This window comes from Martes martes, assembly GCF_963455335.1.
Source record: "Martes martes genome assembly, chromosome: 12".
Taxonomy (NCBI): domain Eukaryota; kingdom Metazoa; phylum Chordata; class Mammalia; order Carnivora; family Mustelidae; genus Martes; species Martes martes.
In genome coordinates this window covers 26,706,558-26,724,717 of record NC_137900.1, presented here as the reverse complement: position 1 = coordinate 26,724,717, position 18,160 = coordinate 26,706,558, and the positions used below count along the sequence as shown (strand labels likewise).

At 44.9% G+C, this 18,160-nt stretch overlaps 1 protein-coding gene across 3 annotated transcripts in view; it reads right to left on the bottom strand.

Moving 5' to 3' along the window:
* NTRK2 (neurotrophic receptor tyrosine kinase 2) overlaps positions 1 to 18,160 on the bottom strand; it is a gene marked incomplete at both ends in the record, with an annotated part of 320,362 nt that overhangs the window by 142,539 nt on the left and 159,663 nt on the right. The window contains one exon of one of the 3 annotated variants that reach the window (XM_080819658.1): positions 3,588 to 3,635. The exons of the other annotated variants lie outside the window; for them this stretch is intronic. Within the exon in view, the coding sequence (XP_080675784.1) occupies positions 3,588 to 3,635 (48 nt within the window). The remainder of the gene's footprint in view (positions 1 to 3,587; positions 3,636 to 18,160) is intronic. 3 annotated transcript variants of the gene reach the window in all.

The following is an 18,160-nucleotide window of genomic DNA, read 5'->3' as shown; positions in this document are numbered from 1 at the left end:
CAGAGATGGGAAATGGAAATGTGTTATGTTAGGGTTTCTGCATCTTGCCAATAAAACCTTCCCACCGCTGGCCCCCTTGCTGTGTTTCTGGCGCAGCTGCTTCCCCCACCCCTACCCCCACCCTTCGAGGTTACCAAAGCATGCTGCCGCCTGCGCTCCCCGAGGGGGGTACAGTCAAGGTCGCACATTTCTCAACGTTCACCCCGAGAAATGCAGGAGCTGTCATGTTCAAATACTCCACGTGCTGTCAGAAGGCCGGTGATATTTGCTTCTGGAGCCCTAGCAATCATTAAAACGCACTGATCACGGTTGCTTTTTTCTATGACTCTCCCCTGGCCCAGGTCAGGCTATCAACCTTCCTCTAGCATTTAATCATTTTGGAGGAAGCTTATATCTAGACGACAATGCCGAGATTCCTCCGGGAATTCGGCCTCTGAATCATCCGCCGTGTCCACCGTGGAGCCCTTACAGAGTAACAGAAGAGGCTTATCCTTGGCTTTTATTCCTCCACCAAAGGACACTCTTTCCTTTCCTTGGTTTCTCCGAGTAAAACCCCCAACTCCGAGGTAACACAGCCCAAGGGAATGGGCTCTCTGTTCGGGGAGGGGGGTAAAAAGTTAAGCATAAAGGTGGCACGACGAAGCACCAGAGGTCATTCTTCAAACGCCCTTTCCCTTTGCCAGAACGTCGCTGTTGGCAAATCTGAGCAACACAGAAACTTCAACAATTTATCAGGTGGGATATTAATTCAAGTGCTATTTTCTTCATCATCTGTGTTCTAAATCCTGGAAGACTGATACGGCTGGCAGGGTTGCGGGGAGTCAGCCCATTTTTCTATGAACATTTTGATCTAATGGAGCACAGCATAGTTGGGAAGGGGGAGAAGCACTCAGCAGGGACAATGAATGTCTATATAATTTGACAGCAGGCTGTCTGTGCCTATCACGGGGTGTGTCATTGTGTGTCTGTGCACCAGCTTGACGAGACACCACAAAAAGACAGACAGAAGAAAAGTCAGGGGCACATCACAGAATGTTATAAGAAATTCATCTGAGGGTTTGGGGGAAAAAAAAAGTCTTCTAATATTAATAAAAAGTTTTAAATTGCTGGGTATGTGCGACTTGCTCAGTTTGGTGGGGGGGGGGTAGTTCTAATTACCGAGCTGACAAATATGAGCTATATCTGGAAACATTTTTAGCCCGTTTTTATTTTAATATGTCTCAGGTGCAAAGAGGCATTTTTCTTCCAACAGAGCTGCTTGGTAATGTGTTCTGCACATTTGAGTTATAGACATTTCTTTTTTTCCCCAAGGTTTATTTATTTTAGAGAGAGAGGGAGTGGGGGTGGGGGGCACAAAGGGAGAGGAAGAGAAGACGGGGAGCAAATCCTAAGCAGACGCTGTGGCGAGCGTGGAGCCCCACTCGGGGTTCGATCTCACAGCTCTGAGATCACAATCTGAGCTGAAACCAAGAGTCAGATGTGAAACTGACCACACCCCTCCAGGCACCCCAAGACTTACAGATATTTCTAAGCCTCACACTTGTTTTCCCACGATAAGAATTGCTGAAGGTCATCTGGGAAAAGAATTTCCTTCTCTCAAGACCAATGATGTCTTTTTAGGTAAGGGGAGAGACTATGGTTCTTGAGCAGCTGCATTAAGCACGACTTTCATACTCTGCAGTCTGATGCTTCAGCATCCGGAGCCTCGCTGACCCTGAAGGAACTGCCCTTCCCAGAGACAGTCAGTTCCTAGAGATGGTAAAGAACTTACCCAAGAGCAGACGTATCTTAGACCAGCCAACCCATCCAAAGTATGCACCACGGTGTCCGGCCGTCCTATTCCGGGCCACTCTCCACCTGCCTGTCACCCTCAAGCCAGACACCGGACAACTGAGGACTGCCTGTCTGCCCCAGAGCCTGCCCAAGTTCCTCAAACTGGCCGATCCTAATCGCACTCACCCCGTCTCACCCATTCCTTCCCACGGAAACCACCATAGAGGCTCCTGCCCAGCCTTCTCTCCCTCACTCCCCCTGCCTCCTGCCCGACCCCAGTGCTCCCCCGGGAGTCTCTCCACTGGGCTACGGCTGCCCTCTTCTCTCAGGAACGGTGAGTAACACACTATCTTTCCTCTGACCCGTTGGCCTCACCAGACCCGAAAGATAATAAAGCCTCCATTTTAGAACAGCAGTGCCTCTGTCGGACTGTGGCTCAAAGCCCAATTCAGAAGAAGCATCTCTCTGCTGTGGCCTGAAAGGGTGAAGACCTGTTTTTGAAGTTCTCCAAGAACGCACACCTCTCAGCAGGGCAAACTGGCCTGGAAAATGATGACGTGGTTATAGTGATCTTCTGTTTAGTGGCGAAAAGACCCCCATCTCATGGCGCTGTTGCAGGAGAGCTTATCAGCCCGCTCCTTACGCCTCCTGCCCTGACCCTACACACATACAGAACACAAAGCCTTAACGCAGGGCACCTTTAAGACTTCCCAGCAGCACATTCTCTGGTGGCAAAGAGACTGTGATTAGCTGTATCTGAAATGTGCCCCTGGGGGAATCACTAACAAATCCCCGAGCTGGTTGAGTTTAAATGTTCCGATTCGGGCACATGTCTTTTTTCACTTTACCAGTCAAGAACTTTTACCTTGGAACTCATGTGGCTACTTAAGGGTCAGAGTTACTGATAATCAGGCTCAAAAAAGGAAAGGAAACAGAGTTCCTTGCACAGAGGGGATGAACACAAATGGGGCGGAGGGCTCAGGACGCCAAGGCTCCATGACACTGGTACATTTCATGTACTTTGCAGTTTAACCGACAGCCGACCTTAATGTCAGAATATATACCAGTGGAGAGATGCCCAGGATGGCCAGATCTTGGATGCACACACATGCAGAATGTGACAGTTTGTCTTTTTGTGTTTTCTAATGAATTCCTGTTCATTGTCGCTGTACCCACACAAAGTACCGAACAAATTGGAGGTCCCGGGAGATCACACCTGATTTCAATCCCAGTGATGAGCTACATTATGTGCACTCATTTGGTAAGCTACAAACTCGGCTTTTCAATTGTCAGCGCACAGTCTGAATGCAAGGAGTAGAATGCAATCAAGGACGAATCAGAGCGTCTGGACGTTAGAGTCTTGTTTTGAAAGAGAAACGGTCATAACGAACAGCTGATTTACCAATTCAGAAACGTATCGCATCTTGGCCAATGGAAGAAGTTAAGATCCCCACTTGTCCAGACTTGATGTGAAGCCAACTTTGCTGTATGTGGAGTTTTGGTGCCATTGCATTTTATTTCCTGAACCTTCTTAAAAGCCCAGCAACTACCTAGACCTGGAACAACGGTTGGCATTCCTCCTAGGATAAAAACATGTCAGCTTCAAAAATATAAAACCATTTACTCAGCTCAGTTAGTGAAAGCAATGCCTTTTCTGGAAAAATCCTAGTCCTCTTTCTTCAGCAAATCAGAAACAAGGAACACCGAAAATTAACCAACGGGCCAACAGGCATGAAGAGGGACGAAGGAGTTTCATCCGAGTCAAGCAACACAAACCCGTTACTTATCCAAAGAAGGAGTGAGTAACTACTTACCAACACCTTGTCTTGATTTTACTTTCCCAAATCCAAACCATGAGAAATCTGAAAACCACAACAAAACATAAAATAAACTTCGAAAGAGAAGCGTAAACCAAGGGTATTCAGCAGTGTCCTTAGAGAAATAACAAACTCTCTGAAAAACTTCCATTGGGGACCAAAGCTTCCTCTCAAACACCTGGAAACAAACACTTGAATTTTTCTGTAAAGATGTATTTCTCATCCCGAGAACATGGACGTTCGACTCAGATAAGATACAGTAGCCTGTCTTCGAGAAAAATGGCCAAAGCCCAGAGTTGATGGCTCTGAGCAGTTTTCTTTCTTTCTTACTTTCTTCTTCCTAAGTAACTGAGCTCTAGGGGTGAAAATACACAACGCATTTGACAAAGGCACTACGGTTCTCAACCGCAGCTATGTGGGGAAATAATAAGAGAAAACAGATCTTTGGCGAAGCAGAGACAGTTAAAAAAGGAACACGTAATCCCGTGGGAGAACTGACACTTGGGCTGGATGGGGGTTTGGGAAGAAAAAAAAGGGGATCTTCATTCTACACGGATTCTACCACTGACTTGCTGTGTGGTGATGGGCCGTTCACAGCGGCTCTGTGCCTTTGGTAACACAAAGCCCCACTAAGCACGTGTAAATAAAGATCTGACAAATGGTTGGAGGTCTCCAGGGAATAAAGCCACGGTGAAATGCCTATTTGTTTCCTGGGCCTGACTGTTCCTCTCTCTGAAGTTTCCACTGGGTTCAAAGTGAACGCTACCCAGCAGGGAAATCCCTGGGTAAGGATAAAGTGTAGGGAGCCCGACTAAGTAACTGTTTCTGAGATCTTCAGATCTACAGGGAGTTTTGCAGGCAGTGAAGACGTACAGCTGTGTAGAAGAAGCCAATTTAAGTGAGACGATGTAGAGGAAAACTCTTTGCATGCTCAAAAATGCCCCACGAAGTTGTCATTGTGATTAAAGTTCTTGCCGGTGTAAGCTAGCCTCCTTTCCCTGGTAGCCTGCGACTGGCTCTGGGGCCAAACCCTAAGGCAATTTTTACTTCTGATTGATATTCCTCTGAATGCTTTCTTCCAGGTTTTAGAAGACAGGATGAAGGTCTGGCCTCTATCCAATGCCAAATAAAGACCCTTTTGCACAGAAGACAGTGACCCTCATTCACTGCGTCCTCAGTCTAACGAAGCAGAGCTTTCTCAGTTACCACGAATCCTTTTGAAAATGGAGTGTATTTCCCACTGGTCAATTTTCATTTTTCTATGTTTATTTGATTTACATAGTTTTCATTAAATAGTAGAACGGATTTTTTAAGCCTTCCTTTTCACTTGAGTAGTTTTTTCAAAATTGTTCTTATCTTACAGGGAACCTGCTGAAGGGCCATGCCATAGCGGTTCCCTCACGGATCGTACATTCCAGATTATTGTTGCTCATTAGAAGAAACATGACTGCAAAGGGACACCTGTTCATATGTTAGGTACATTCACCCCTATTTTCAAAAATCATGCCTTCAAATAAATGCTAGAAATGGAATGTGTGAGTCCAAAGGGATGAATGATGTTAAGGTACCCAACCCACGTAAGTCAACTGCTTCCCCTCCATACCTAGTCTTACTTCTACCAACAGTGTGCGAGATAGTAGGAGTGTATTTTCATTCTTCGCCCCATGGGAAATCAAAGGGTGAAGCCATTTTCTACTTCCGTCCTGCCATTGGTGTATCTCCACCTACATGAACAAAAAAAGCAAATACTCCCCTCCCACCTTTGCCGCTCAAAACGCCTCGCACCCCATGTCTTCTAGGCCGGCTCTGGGCATGTACAGAGAACACAGATAAGAAGAGGGTCAGAGCACCTCTGACCTGTCCAGACATTTTAATTCACCAAGCACCTTCCCAACGCAAGACCCGTCTCCCTTCATCCTCAGCCAGATGCTCTAAAATACCGTCCTCTGCTCATGGGCAAGGAACTAACACTCACAGAGGCTGACAGACTTCACAAAGGTCACAGCATGTAGTAATGGAGCAGACTCGAATCTGGGTTTTTTTTTTCATTTCTTTCACAGTTGCCTTTCCGATCTTCCAAAATGTGTAGCCAAAATTAGCCCAGGTTGACAACATTGGGGTCAGGATTCAATTTTAGATATAGAAAAGCACTATATATAGTAATTCATCCTCACTTGTTTCAACAGGTGCGAACCTGCGTAAAACCTCTGAACACGACAGACTCCATTTGGAGACTAAAACTTCATCCTGTTTTTTGAAACAGGAACTACCTGGAGCTACTGAACCAAGCGACGGAGTTACAACAACTCAGGGAGGCTGAGTCCACATTCGGGATAAAAACTGGACACTCTGCGAAAGATGTTTTCCTAGTAATTGACATCATGTACTCAGAAAACCAATGATGTGAAATGTCATCACATCTTCCAAACACAACTTTTGGAAAACCAACTTGTGTATGTTTTCTCGTACTTCTGCCATCCGCAGAATAAAGACCCCTGGCTTGTATCCCTTAATGGGACACCACTGGGGTTGCAACTGTATCTGTGCTCCCCAAATTACAATTCTAAGACCTCTCCCCCAAATGCTTTTGTTCTATTTCAGTTCTTCCCTTCTTTCTTGCTCCACACAGGTGTACCAGAGAATTCAAAGATAAATGAGCTGCCCTCATTTGGACCCGTCCTTAGGGGGCTGACAATTAGGGATTAGCTCTCTGAGAAGTATTGGTCAGGGTGCTTGGGAACACAAAGGAGAAGCATATAATCCAGTCTGGGGGAGGTGGTCGAGGGAGAGTTCTCTGGCTTCTGGGTAACAGATTACAATCAGCCAAGAATGGGGAAAAGCAGAGAGGGATACTGTCATTGTCCACTTCTAGCTAGAGTGGGGAGCCCTGTATGTTTCAAGGGGCTGAGGCATCTGGAAAGGGTAGGAAACTGAGAAACAGAAGCAAGGGTCAGGCCCAGTTTGGGTTTTAGAAGAAAAATTACGGGTAAGCTCTAAACAAAACCAAACAAAAGGAAACACCCTTGGGCCAAATAGCAACACAACAGGATCAAGTTGAATTGTGGAAAACTCACTTTGGCTGTAGGATAGACAACAGGATTGTGAGAAGGAAAGACTGAGGGCAGGAGACCCGATAAAGGAAGCTGCTAGAGACGTCAAGGCGTGAGAGAGCTGTGGCCTGAATGGGGTCATGGGGTGGTGGCATGGGCACAGGAGATGGCTGTCGGTCATATTTACGGGAATCAGTAGGACTTGGCAACTGATCGCACGTTGAGGGGATTATGGGAGGGGAACAAAGAAGGTTTGGGGTTTGGACAATAGGACATACAATGCTGCAGCCCGGAGTGCCTGCCGGGAACTCAGAACTCAGCTGAGTGGCTAATCTGAGAACATCAGTGTGGGCCACAAACCCCAGATAAGGCGTCTCTGTGGAGAAACATCCAGGGTTTGGACCTCTGGTCTCGAGCTTGGGACACAGGTCTAAGGCCCACGCTCTAGAGCTTATAGTCTAACCGGAGAATGCAAGCTGGATGCCGTACCTGGACACATTTCTTGTTTGGGCAATTAAAACCCCTCTTTTGCAGGCACAAATGAAAGTTCCCAGCAGCAGCTAACTCTTGACAAACTTAATCCCTAAATTGCTGAAATATGTCTAAGTTCTCCCTAACAGTGACATAATTATTATGAAAGAGAGAATAGAATCTTCTTGGCCACTGCCCAGATTTCTTGGAAAATATAAGAGACCAGATATAGCAAGGTCACATTGGTCCTTCCCCCTCGTCCCCCGGAAGCTGTCCCTTGTTCAATGGGACAGTAGTCAAGCAGTAGTCTTAAGACCTTAATACTAAATTTCACCAGCAAATTTCTCCCACAAGGCCAAAAAGAAACAATTTCTCAATTTCCTGTGATGTTTCACCCATTGGGAGTAGAGTCCTGCCAAGCATTCTTTTATTTTCTGTTTAATAAGAGACACTTTATTCACTGCAAAATAAAGGGCCCCTTCAAAAGCAAATGTAGTTGCAGTGAGCTTAGAGGAACTTCTCTTTCTGCAATCTAGACCGACAAGGACTCTAAATTATGAAATTAACCAATTAAATCCTTCTCATATTGAAGAAAGTTCAATCCTCCCTGACCAGAGAAGGAGAATGTAGAAAAAAAAATGCATTAACACATTAATAACTCTAAGAGGAGACCCAAAACAAATGGTAATAAAGATTGCTTTTCAAATGTCTCTCAGAGGAAACAGCTAAAATGTATGGGCTGGAAAGGCGTACTTAGGATACAGGCGAGAGAGTCACGGGCAGGAATGTGAAAAAGACAAGGTAGAGGAAACCCAATCTTCCCCGTGGGTACTGAGTCACACAGACTCTAACTGTGATCATCAAAATGGCTCTGATCTCCAGACAATAGTTTCTAGATTTTTTTTTTTCCTCTTTCTAAGTTTCAGAAAAATGGTTTCAGTATGTTAGGAGAAAGTCAGCTTTCCTCCCTTTCAATTCGAGAGAATTAAAATTTGCTGTGTTCTCAAGTGTAATTTCTTTGTATCTTCAGACAAGACTCACCACCTTCCAACCCCAAGAAAAGCGTCTCTAACACTGTAATGGCAGCCAATGGGAAAATATGATTCACTGACAGAATGAACTTCACCTCTAACTTCCTGGGGCCACACCCACTCCCTAAAGGACACAGGAAGGAGGAGCCTCGGGCGCGCTGCGTTTCCCCTCCAGGGAAAGTGTGAACCAGACATTGTTGAACCCAGAGGAGACGCTCAGTAAGAGCTTGACTGAGTAGCCGAGTGCCTGTCCCCTCAAAGAACCAGGGGGACTGGTCCTCGGAGGGGAGGGGAAATGAGCGCAAAGAATCACTTTGTTGACGATACGATCATCTCCCTTTCCAACTGACACACAATCGGAGTGAGTAAGAGTTTATTTCAAGTGAATTCCAGCTCTTCAGGGCACGGAACAGTGGAGTCTGAGACCAACATTCGACTTCAATTTAATCTTAATCTTTCACTTAAGGACACAACCTTTGTCTAAGTCCCATCTACACCGGCTAGGAGGAGGGTTTGCTTGTAGTTAACTGATTCTGGACATGATGTAAAGGGTCCTCCTGCCCAGTTCTCGTTGGCTTCATCCCTTTCCATACTTATCCTACCGTTCTCGAGGAAACGTAACACTGAACCCCTCCGGTGTGACAAGTGTAGAAAACATATATGTGTGTGTGTTATGGCTGCAAGTGTTACTTGCCCTCTGAAAGCTCTATTTTTCTGGACCCACAGCTAGACTACATGGCCCATACCCCCCTGAGGTTGGTTATGATCATGCCATTAAATTGTAGCCAGTGGGAGATGAGAGAGTGATGGGTACCATTTCCAAGCCAGCCCTTGAAGACCTCCTGTGTAGGACACTCCATGCCCTTTCCCCTCCTATTTTTCCACAATGGGAACAGTGCTTACAGCAAACTTGGAAGTTATGACATGAAGATAGCAGAGAAGTTCTCTGCTACTTCGCCCAGTGTTGTTTTTGCATGTATAGGCAATGTAGAAACCGAATTATTCTCCCTGACACCCGGTGAAGCTCTTGGTCCTCCAACCGTCATCCACATACAAGAAATAAACTATTGTGTTTGAACCATTACCTACTTTGGGACTTCTTTACTATGGTAGAGAGGCTTTGCTAATCCATGTAGACACAGAGATATATAGATCTATAGATTCATATAGATTTGTATATACACATATAGATTTGCATATAGATTTATCTCTTTGTATATAGATCTATCTACATCTACATATATACCCATGACTTCCCCATCCAGCGTCACAAATTCAACATTGTATATCCATGTATATTTGCATCTTTCTAGAGCAAAAATCCGCAGATTTCACTAGATTTTTCAAAGGGTTCTTTACTGCAAAATGTCGAGAAACACTGAAATTTAAACAGTTTTAGAGACAAAGACGTGAAGGCATAGTACTCCGCATTTAGGTTCTATTTAATTATGCACCCTGCTGACAGTCAAACCCGGGTGCCGAGAGCCGTCCACCATGTCTCAGCTGGACTTCCAGCTCCGTCCTGCTCACCCTCGCCTCCCCCCATCTCTTCTCCACGGAGCTTCCAGAGTAATCATTTTCGAGGAGAACTCAGATGACCGCACCCCTGCACTTCACCTCCTCTAGTGGTTTCTTGTGTCTGGGATAAACTTCTGATCCTCACTCCCGAGACCCGTGCACCGTGGCCTCAGCGATCTCCTGTGAAGCAGCCACTCTCGCCTCTTTCCTGTCCCTGCTCACTTGGCACATTTTCTTACCTCCTCCCTGAATCTTCTTCCAGGCTCTCTTCCTGCCCATGCACGGCTCAGCCTTCTGGCTTCTGGTCAACCCCTCCATCCCCCCCCTTCCCCCCGCCCCCGCCGGATCCCAACCTCACCGCTTTTGACAGAACTCGGTGACTGTCATAGACGAGGCTCCCCCCAAAGCAGACCCTGACCCAAGGCTTCCAGCACAGGCAGGGAAGGAGGCGGGCAAAGGATGTGCTAACCAAGGGGGCACACTGTGTGCAAATGGAGTTCAAAACCTGGGGGGTCTTTGGGAGATGGCGGTCAAGGCACCTTGGAGCCATCCCACCCCGAAGGTGAAGAAGCTGGGTCCTTTCCCCTCCAACTGCCAACCGGCCCTCATCGAGTGCTTCCAGCTCGGATATAGCACCAAGACAGGAGTCATGGGCGCTTACTGCTGGGCCCTGTAGGCAAACGCGGACGGCGTGCCCCAAGCGAGTATGGGCAGGACAGCGACAGCATTTGCTACCGGAATCCTGTCTATGCAGTATCTCTGGTGCCTGGCACAGACCCTCGGGAAATATTTGTCGAATAAATGAAAACGTTTTTTAATAAGCCTAATGATAAAAAGTTCAGCGAGTCTAATGAAAATGCCAATATGCAAATTATACACTCAACACACAAACTGCTGTGTTTGGCAAATGTATTTGCTACCTCTCTCATTTCTTCATGGCATTCCAATGGAACCTCACCGAGGACAGTATTTAAAGGTGAGAGAGGGGTACCTGGGTGGCTCAGTCGGTTAAGTGTCTGCCTTCAGCCCAGGTCATGATCTCAGGGTCCTGGGATGGAGTCCCACATTGGGCTCCTTGTTCAGTGGGGAGCCTGCTTCTCCTTCTACCTGCTGCTCCCCCTTCTTGTGCTCACTTTCTCTGACAAATAAATAAATAAATAATTAAAAAAAAAAAAGGAGAATGAGACAGAGAACCCTGCACTCCAGGCAGGAGTGTGGAATAAAGATGTTGGACTAGATGTCAGGTGGGAGGGTTCTCCCTAAACACTGCAAGAAACTAACCGCATGACCTTGGGTGAGTCACTTCCCCTTCCTAGGCCCCACTTCCTACGCCATGAAGACAGAGGTTGAGAAAAGGCATTGAAGGCCCATTCAAGTTCAAGCAGCCTATAGTACTAATCATTAGGCACTTAAGACTGAGAGCAGAGTGCCATGTATATAGCTGCTCTGAGCATGGGTATTTTGGGAATGTGAGATCATGTGCAATTTAAAGAAAAGCACTCAGTCAACTGGCCTAGATTTTCTCCTGCTAAATAATGTTCAGATGCTTTTGGGTCACTATATTCCCATCTTAAGAGAAGGGCCTGGTTTGTACAAAATTGTACAAAAGCAATTTTAGAAAACAGTACTTACTGAATAGTTCTGATATGCCAGGAAACTTAAGGGAGATTGGATATTACTTTAATTAAGGAAAATTGGTCAGCTTCTATTGCTGCATTAAAAAAATAAAAGCAGACTAAAGCTTTAAATCCTACAGACTTAAGTTCAGAAGCCTCAAGTGGCAATGGATGAAACCAGACTTGCTAGGAGTGTAGCAAAATGCCCTGATCCCGTATTTCAAACATTTAACTTTGAGGCAAAAAAAAAAAAAAAAAAAATGCCAGTGACTTTTCTCTTTCATTTAGAACATGTGGAATATTTCCAAGAAAATTAATTTGGTCCACATCTTAGTCATTCACAATTAAACTGTACAAACTGTTGTTGTTGGTTTTTTTGAAAGATTTATTTATTTATTTATTTGACAGACAGATCACAAGTAGGCAGAGAGGCAGGCAGAGAGAGAGGGGGAAGCAGGCTCCCTGCTGAGCAGAGAGCAGGATGTGGGCTTGATCCCAGGACCCTGAGATCATGACCTGAGCTGAAGGCAGAGGCTTTAACCCACTGAGCCACCCAGGCGCCCAACTGTTGTTGTTTTTAATCTATTGTAATTCTAAAGGCTTTTTCTTTAACAAAGGCAGTCATAGTCTTTCCTGGGCAGGGAAAAAAAAAAAAAAATGGAACCTGGAACTCCTAATAATTAGTTTCCAAGCTGGGAATTTTGAGAGAGGCAGGGGCAACCTCTATTTGCTAATAAGAGTTGACAGACATGAGAGTTATATCAATGCTTTGTCTTTCTAGAGGACATCCCCAGCGAGAGCTCAAAATGCCCTATACACATATTTTCCCCCAGTCATCACAAGCTCCCCTCGGGGAAGGCAGATGATATCTGATAGCACACACCCCAAATTTCTCTGTTAACACGGTCTGTTGGGTGAATGACTGCCTGAGATTCACCCCAAATCCCTCTCTTTCTTTAGAGCAATGTTGGTAAGCTCTCAGAGCAAGTGTTTGGGAAGGAAATTGTCTGAATATCAGGGAATCATCTTAGAAGTGATATTAGTGGCCCTCAAAGAGAATGACAAACCCAGAGAGTCTGGCAAACACTTTATGTCAAATTCCCATGAGCTTTTGTTTCCATGGAGAACCTCAACAATGACTCAGACCTTGGCTGACCTGCTCAGACCTGTCTATTGTGCCCAGTCGCCAAGTGAGGCCAAAAGAAAGGCAGGCTATGCTCCCCACTCCTCTGTCCATGACGTTTGCTGCCATATTAAATGCATTTGGAAATGCCTTAGCAGTGTCTGCCATACATTTATAGTTCTATTCATATTTAGCTTACATGATTTATATTTATGTGTATATAACATGAAAATTCTTTTTTTTGTCTTTTAGTGTCTCTAAGCTAACACTTGCTGTAGCTAATGCAAAGCACCTGCAGGCATTTTTTTGCTGTTGTATTATGGAATTTGGGAGGGAGAAAGGGGGCGGTGGCATTTCTAACCATGATTCTACTATAGGATACTTTTCACTTCCTTTTTTTTTTTTTTAAGGATTTTATTTATTTATTTGACCTATATATATACAGAAAGAGAGCACCTAAGAAGGGGAAGGGGCAGGCAGAGGGAAAGGAAGAAGCAGGCTCCCCGCCAAGCAGGGAGCACAACTTGGGGCTCGATCCCAGGACCCTGCGATCATGACCTGAGCCAAAGGCAGATGATTAACTGACTGAGCCACCCAGGTGCCCAGAAATTCTCCACTTTTAACTGGACTCAAATTCTTCCCTTTGATCTGGGGACGTGATGACCTGGTCAAGTCATCTTTTGGCACCTTTGTCTTTCGTTTCAGTGACCCATTGTCTCTCCTTCCCATCTACCACCTCCACACTCTCGAATCCAGCCAAGGTCAGGAAACGTGTAAGGCCAGTTCAACGGCTGGAATGTTTATTTAATTTTATTACTGTGTGATTTTCTATTAGGAAGCTTCCATAATGGAATAGAACATAATGGGATTATATCCACTTAGAAAACTGGGTCCTGAATTAAAATAACTGAACAAAATGACCATAAATAGAACAAAATGAGAACCCATTGTTTAGGAGGGAATGTCGGTCACATGAATTAACTCTCAGTGGCCCCTGCTTGGTCTCTCTGGAGGTGGCCACACGCTGCCAGGGGAAGAAACCCAAACCTTAAGATGGAACAGGATCTCTTCCCTCAGTGTGTTCCCACCAAATGCTCGATGACTCTTTCAGATCCACTGCTTTTCTGGAAACAAATCCAAATTGACCGGCTAGGTCAGTGGTTGTCATATGGGGACAAATTTTCCTCCCAGGGGACGGTCAGCAATATCTAGAGACATTTGGGGTCATCACAGTGTGGGGCGGGGATATGGTGGGAGGTTTGCGCTCCTGACGTGTAACAGGTAGAGGCCAAAGAGGCTGCTGGCCAGCCAGCGATGCCCAGGCTGGTCTCCCATCATAAGGGCTTCAAGGCCTAAAATATCAGTGGTGCTAACACTGAGGAACACTGGCCTAGGTCATGGGCCAACAGAGGGGGAACTTATCCCAGAACCTTTTATCTCTGTTAAAAAGAAACTTTAGCCTGTCTACACTCCCTGTCACCAGAGGAGTTCAGTCTGCCCCCATGTTATTCCAATATTCTCGTCACTGCGGTCTGCGCTGCCCAGCCCCTTCTTCCTGTTTCTCTTATACCTCAGGAGAAACAGCTCTGACCTTGTCATTTCTGCTGCTCCCAAACACCGAAGAATGTTGTCCCCACGACGGAGAGGCCGTGCAGTGTGGGCAGGATCTGGGTTTGGACTCCAAGTATTGGTTTGAGTCTTGGACCCACCATTTCCTGACAGACACCCCACAGTGACTGGGTCTCTCCAAGAGTCTCTCCTCAGAGCAAAAACACTGCCCTGCTCACCTGACAGGACTTGACTTGTCTTAGGATCACGTGAGCTGATGTGTCTGTGAGACTCTGGTATTATATACACAGAGAGGTAAGAAAACAAGAAAGTCCAAACTCTTCCAAGCATTCAAAACCTTGTCCTGGTCCCATGACCAGGCCCCAGCTTTATCACTTATGACACCCCTGAAGACCCACAGATTCTAGTATAAACTGTGTGTTTGGGTTTGTTAAATGAATATACCTTGAATTTTCCTATTCATCCATTCGTTCATTTGAAAACTGTTCTTTGACCACCTGATGGACGCAAGACAGTGTGACACATTCTGGGTTTGTAATGCAGCATAGAATAGAATAACTATGGTTGCTTCCAGATTTCGTGTCTTTGTACCAGCCACTTTTTTCTATCTGGAACGTAACCTGCAAGCTCTGTTTTTGATCCTTAAACTCCGTTCATCCAGTAAAATCCACCTTAAAAGTTAGTCCCTCAGAAACCACTTCTTCATTCCTCAAATCCGAAGTACCCCCCCTTGACAATGAGGTTGTTCATCTCACATTCAATACCTACCACATTCTCCGGTGTATAATTTATTTACATGATCTTATTTCTCCTATGAGCTTTTGAGCACTCTGAGTTGAAAAATCATCTTCTCCAGTTCTGTTCCCTCTTCCATAAGAGCCTCATAACCATTGCAACAGTCAAGCAGAACACTTGAAGCATGGTAGGTACATTAATAAATAGCTCCATTGCTGATCGGGTCCCACTAGAAGGATTTAAAAATAGGGCATGAGATGTCCCCCCAAATATAGTAGAGACTGTGTTGTCCAGTAAGAGCTAGACAACAGTGGGGACATTCATCACCGTTGACTACCATCCTCTGTATTTCCAAAACACACTGTTCTTTCCCTATCACAGCTCAACTCACTGTGAGTTTTAATTATCCACTTGCGTGTTGTAAACTCTCCCCAAACTGTAAGTTCTTTATACACAACAAATATTTGTCTCTTATCTCTCTATCTACAGCATCGAGTACAGTGTCTGTTATATCTTGGGTGCTCCATAAAGATTTGTTGAATGAATAAATGAACAAATTCCAACCTCTCACCCTTGCCTGCTTCGATCAGGAGCCCAATTTGGTATCACACAGGTTCATGGTTATTCACTGAGTCATTCACTGAGTTGCTCACCTGCCCTTCCTGGCCCAGAAGAGAATGGGACCTGACCCTCCTCCACCTATCCATGTTGTTTACTTTTGCTAATAAAAACATGGTAGAAATGACCCATATCACTTTTAGGCAGAAGATTTAATAGTCAGTCCTGGGTTTTCCACTTCCTCTTCCTTCTGTCTCAGTGAACCGGGAAGCCTCATGTTTAGGGGGTAGCATCATAAAGTTCGGGGTTTCTAAGAAGTTTAGATAAAGAAAGGCCTCCTGCCAATGTGTTGTATGTGTAAGACAAGGAGACATCATCTTTTCTGCTTTAAGTCTTATTTGTTTCTGCAACCTAACCTAGCTTATTCTGACTGATACAAGAGTGAAGTTCCAAGTCCACCTTATTAAGAGGCAGTGTTATCCACAAAAATATGGGGCTTTTATTTTTTAAAAGGACTCCAATGTGTGTAAGAGAGTACTCATCCTCATAAGTACCCCCTAAAGCATGTACAGGTGTGTACATAAATACATAATCAGTAAATGTTAGTGATAAAGTAATGCCAAAAAATTTTTGAAAACTCTTTGTAACTCATATTGTGAAATGAGTTATGACCTTATCAGCCAGCCCCGTAGAAGGCCATGCCTTTGTTCCAAACACACTACTTGTTTGTCGCATTTTCAGAGCTTGTCTTGGGGAATTATTTGGAATTAACATAGTAGAGTCTACCAACTATGGAAATCTTCATTGTTTGAGGGGAAATTATATATTTTTAATAGCCAAAGATCATTTGGAGCCAGGTCTGATGGAATATGTGGGTGATTAAACTGGGTCACAGTACCATTATTAAAAATATAAAGGGGTCTGACTCTACGGGCTCAGGCTTCTCTTTTTTTGGTGGAGTTCAGAATTTTTCACTTCTAAAAGATGAGTTCCAAAAAGGTACAAAGTCTCCTGTCTGGTGATTCTCACATTTTTTCATATTTCTAGAATTCATATTTCTAGAAACCTTTCTCTCTCTCTCTCTGTCAAATAAATAAATAAAATCTTAAAAAAAAAAAAAAGAAGCTACTAAGCACATTTACTCTCAGACTGTAAATCCATAAAAACAGTTGACTCCTGATGGCTAACAGCCTACCTAAACAGGCTTGATTAGAGATGCACAACTGGCAATTATTGTTTTCATTTGTGTTCTGGAGTGAATGGTGTCCCCCCAAAATTCATGTGTTGAAGGCCAAATGTGGCTGTATTTGGGCTCTTAAGGGGACAATTAAGGTTAAACGAGGTCATAAAAGTGAGATGCTAATTTTACAGGGCTCATGTCCTTATAGGAAAAGACCCCAGAGCTTGCTTTCTCTGAGAACCACAGAGGAAAGGCCCTGTAAGGACACAGTGAGCAGGTGGCCATGTGCAAGCCAGGAAGAGAGCCTCACCAGGATCTTCACTTGCTGCACCTTGATCTTGGACTTCTACACTCCAGAAATGTGAGAAAATAAACGTCTGTCGTTTAAGCCAACAAATCTGTGATATTTTGTTATAGTGACATGGCAGAGTATTCCTTGTTTGTTTTTTTGTTTTGTTTATCCTTGTTGCCATTGAGATTACCTCTTGTATGTGCTTCCTCTTCCTTAACTGGTAATGATTTTCATTTGGGTGTCCACCCACCACCAGGCAGCCAGTGTGATTCAAGATGGAACCAATGGCTCAGGCATAAAAAAAAATTGGCAATTCCACTCCCTGACCACAGGGAGGGAGAACTGGCAGGCAGTCTGATCAAAACCAAGTCTAAGATGCGTGTACAATGGTTGACGTAAGTGTTGTGCTCTCTTTCCTGCTGAATGGGCGTCTGGAAGGATGTAGCATCAGGAATGGATCAAAGAAGTCATCTTTGCTACAACCATGAGAGAAAAGTTTGTTTCCAAGGAAGAGGACCAAAAAGTGGATCCTGGTCCCAGAGTTTGGGCCTTGGATCAAGCCAGATCTAGAGCTTGGTGTTGACTCCCCCAGTGGTATATTTATTGTTCAAGACATTTGCAACCGTAACACATGCACATGGAAACTGGGATGGGTCAGTAGTCGTCTTAACCATCGGCAAGTCAGACCTGTATCACCAGAGGCCCGGAGTGAATGGGTGCCAAAATGTTGTTTCATGCACCCAAGCATTCCTACCCTGGGCTCAAGCTGGACAGGGCTCTTGTCCTGCTCTTCAATGGCCCATTTGACAGGATGAAAGGCATTGGGATTTCAATGACTTTGACTCCTCTGGAGATGGGAGGACAGCCTATGTTAGCAATTTGCATGGGCATTAATAGACATATACTTTAGCTATTCAAATATTTAACTAGCTCTTTTGTTGGTGTTTTGAATCCCGAAAGGCTGCAGCTGCCTGTTTGTGTCTGTTGTGCCTTTAAGGGGCTTGCTGATTCAGTAGGATCCCTTGAATGCATTAATTAGCCTTCCCTCATTTTCCCAGCCCATGCCTATAAAGAAATGAGCATTTGCGGCTCCAATTGCGGAACGATGTGAGTCTTGGGGGTACCAGCTAAACGGAGGCTCGGAATTGCTTGCTTTGTGTTGGGCAGTTTTATACTGGCAGCAGCCTGTATGGCAAAGGGGTGCATGGAGGCATGATTAATTTATTGGCTATCACTACTGGCAGGTGAATGAAACACGGGCCCCGGATTAAAGTGTAACGAGGGAGATGGGCATTCATCAGCCCAGGTACATGAGTCAGAAAGACGTAAAGATCCAGAGAAAATAACATGTTATGGAAGACTGGAAAATGATTTATCATTTTTAATATATATCATCTAAACCCACTCTTTATAACTGCTTGTAGGCC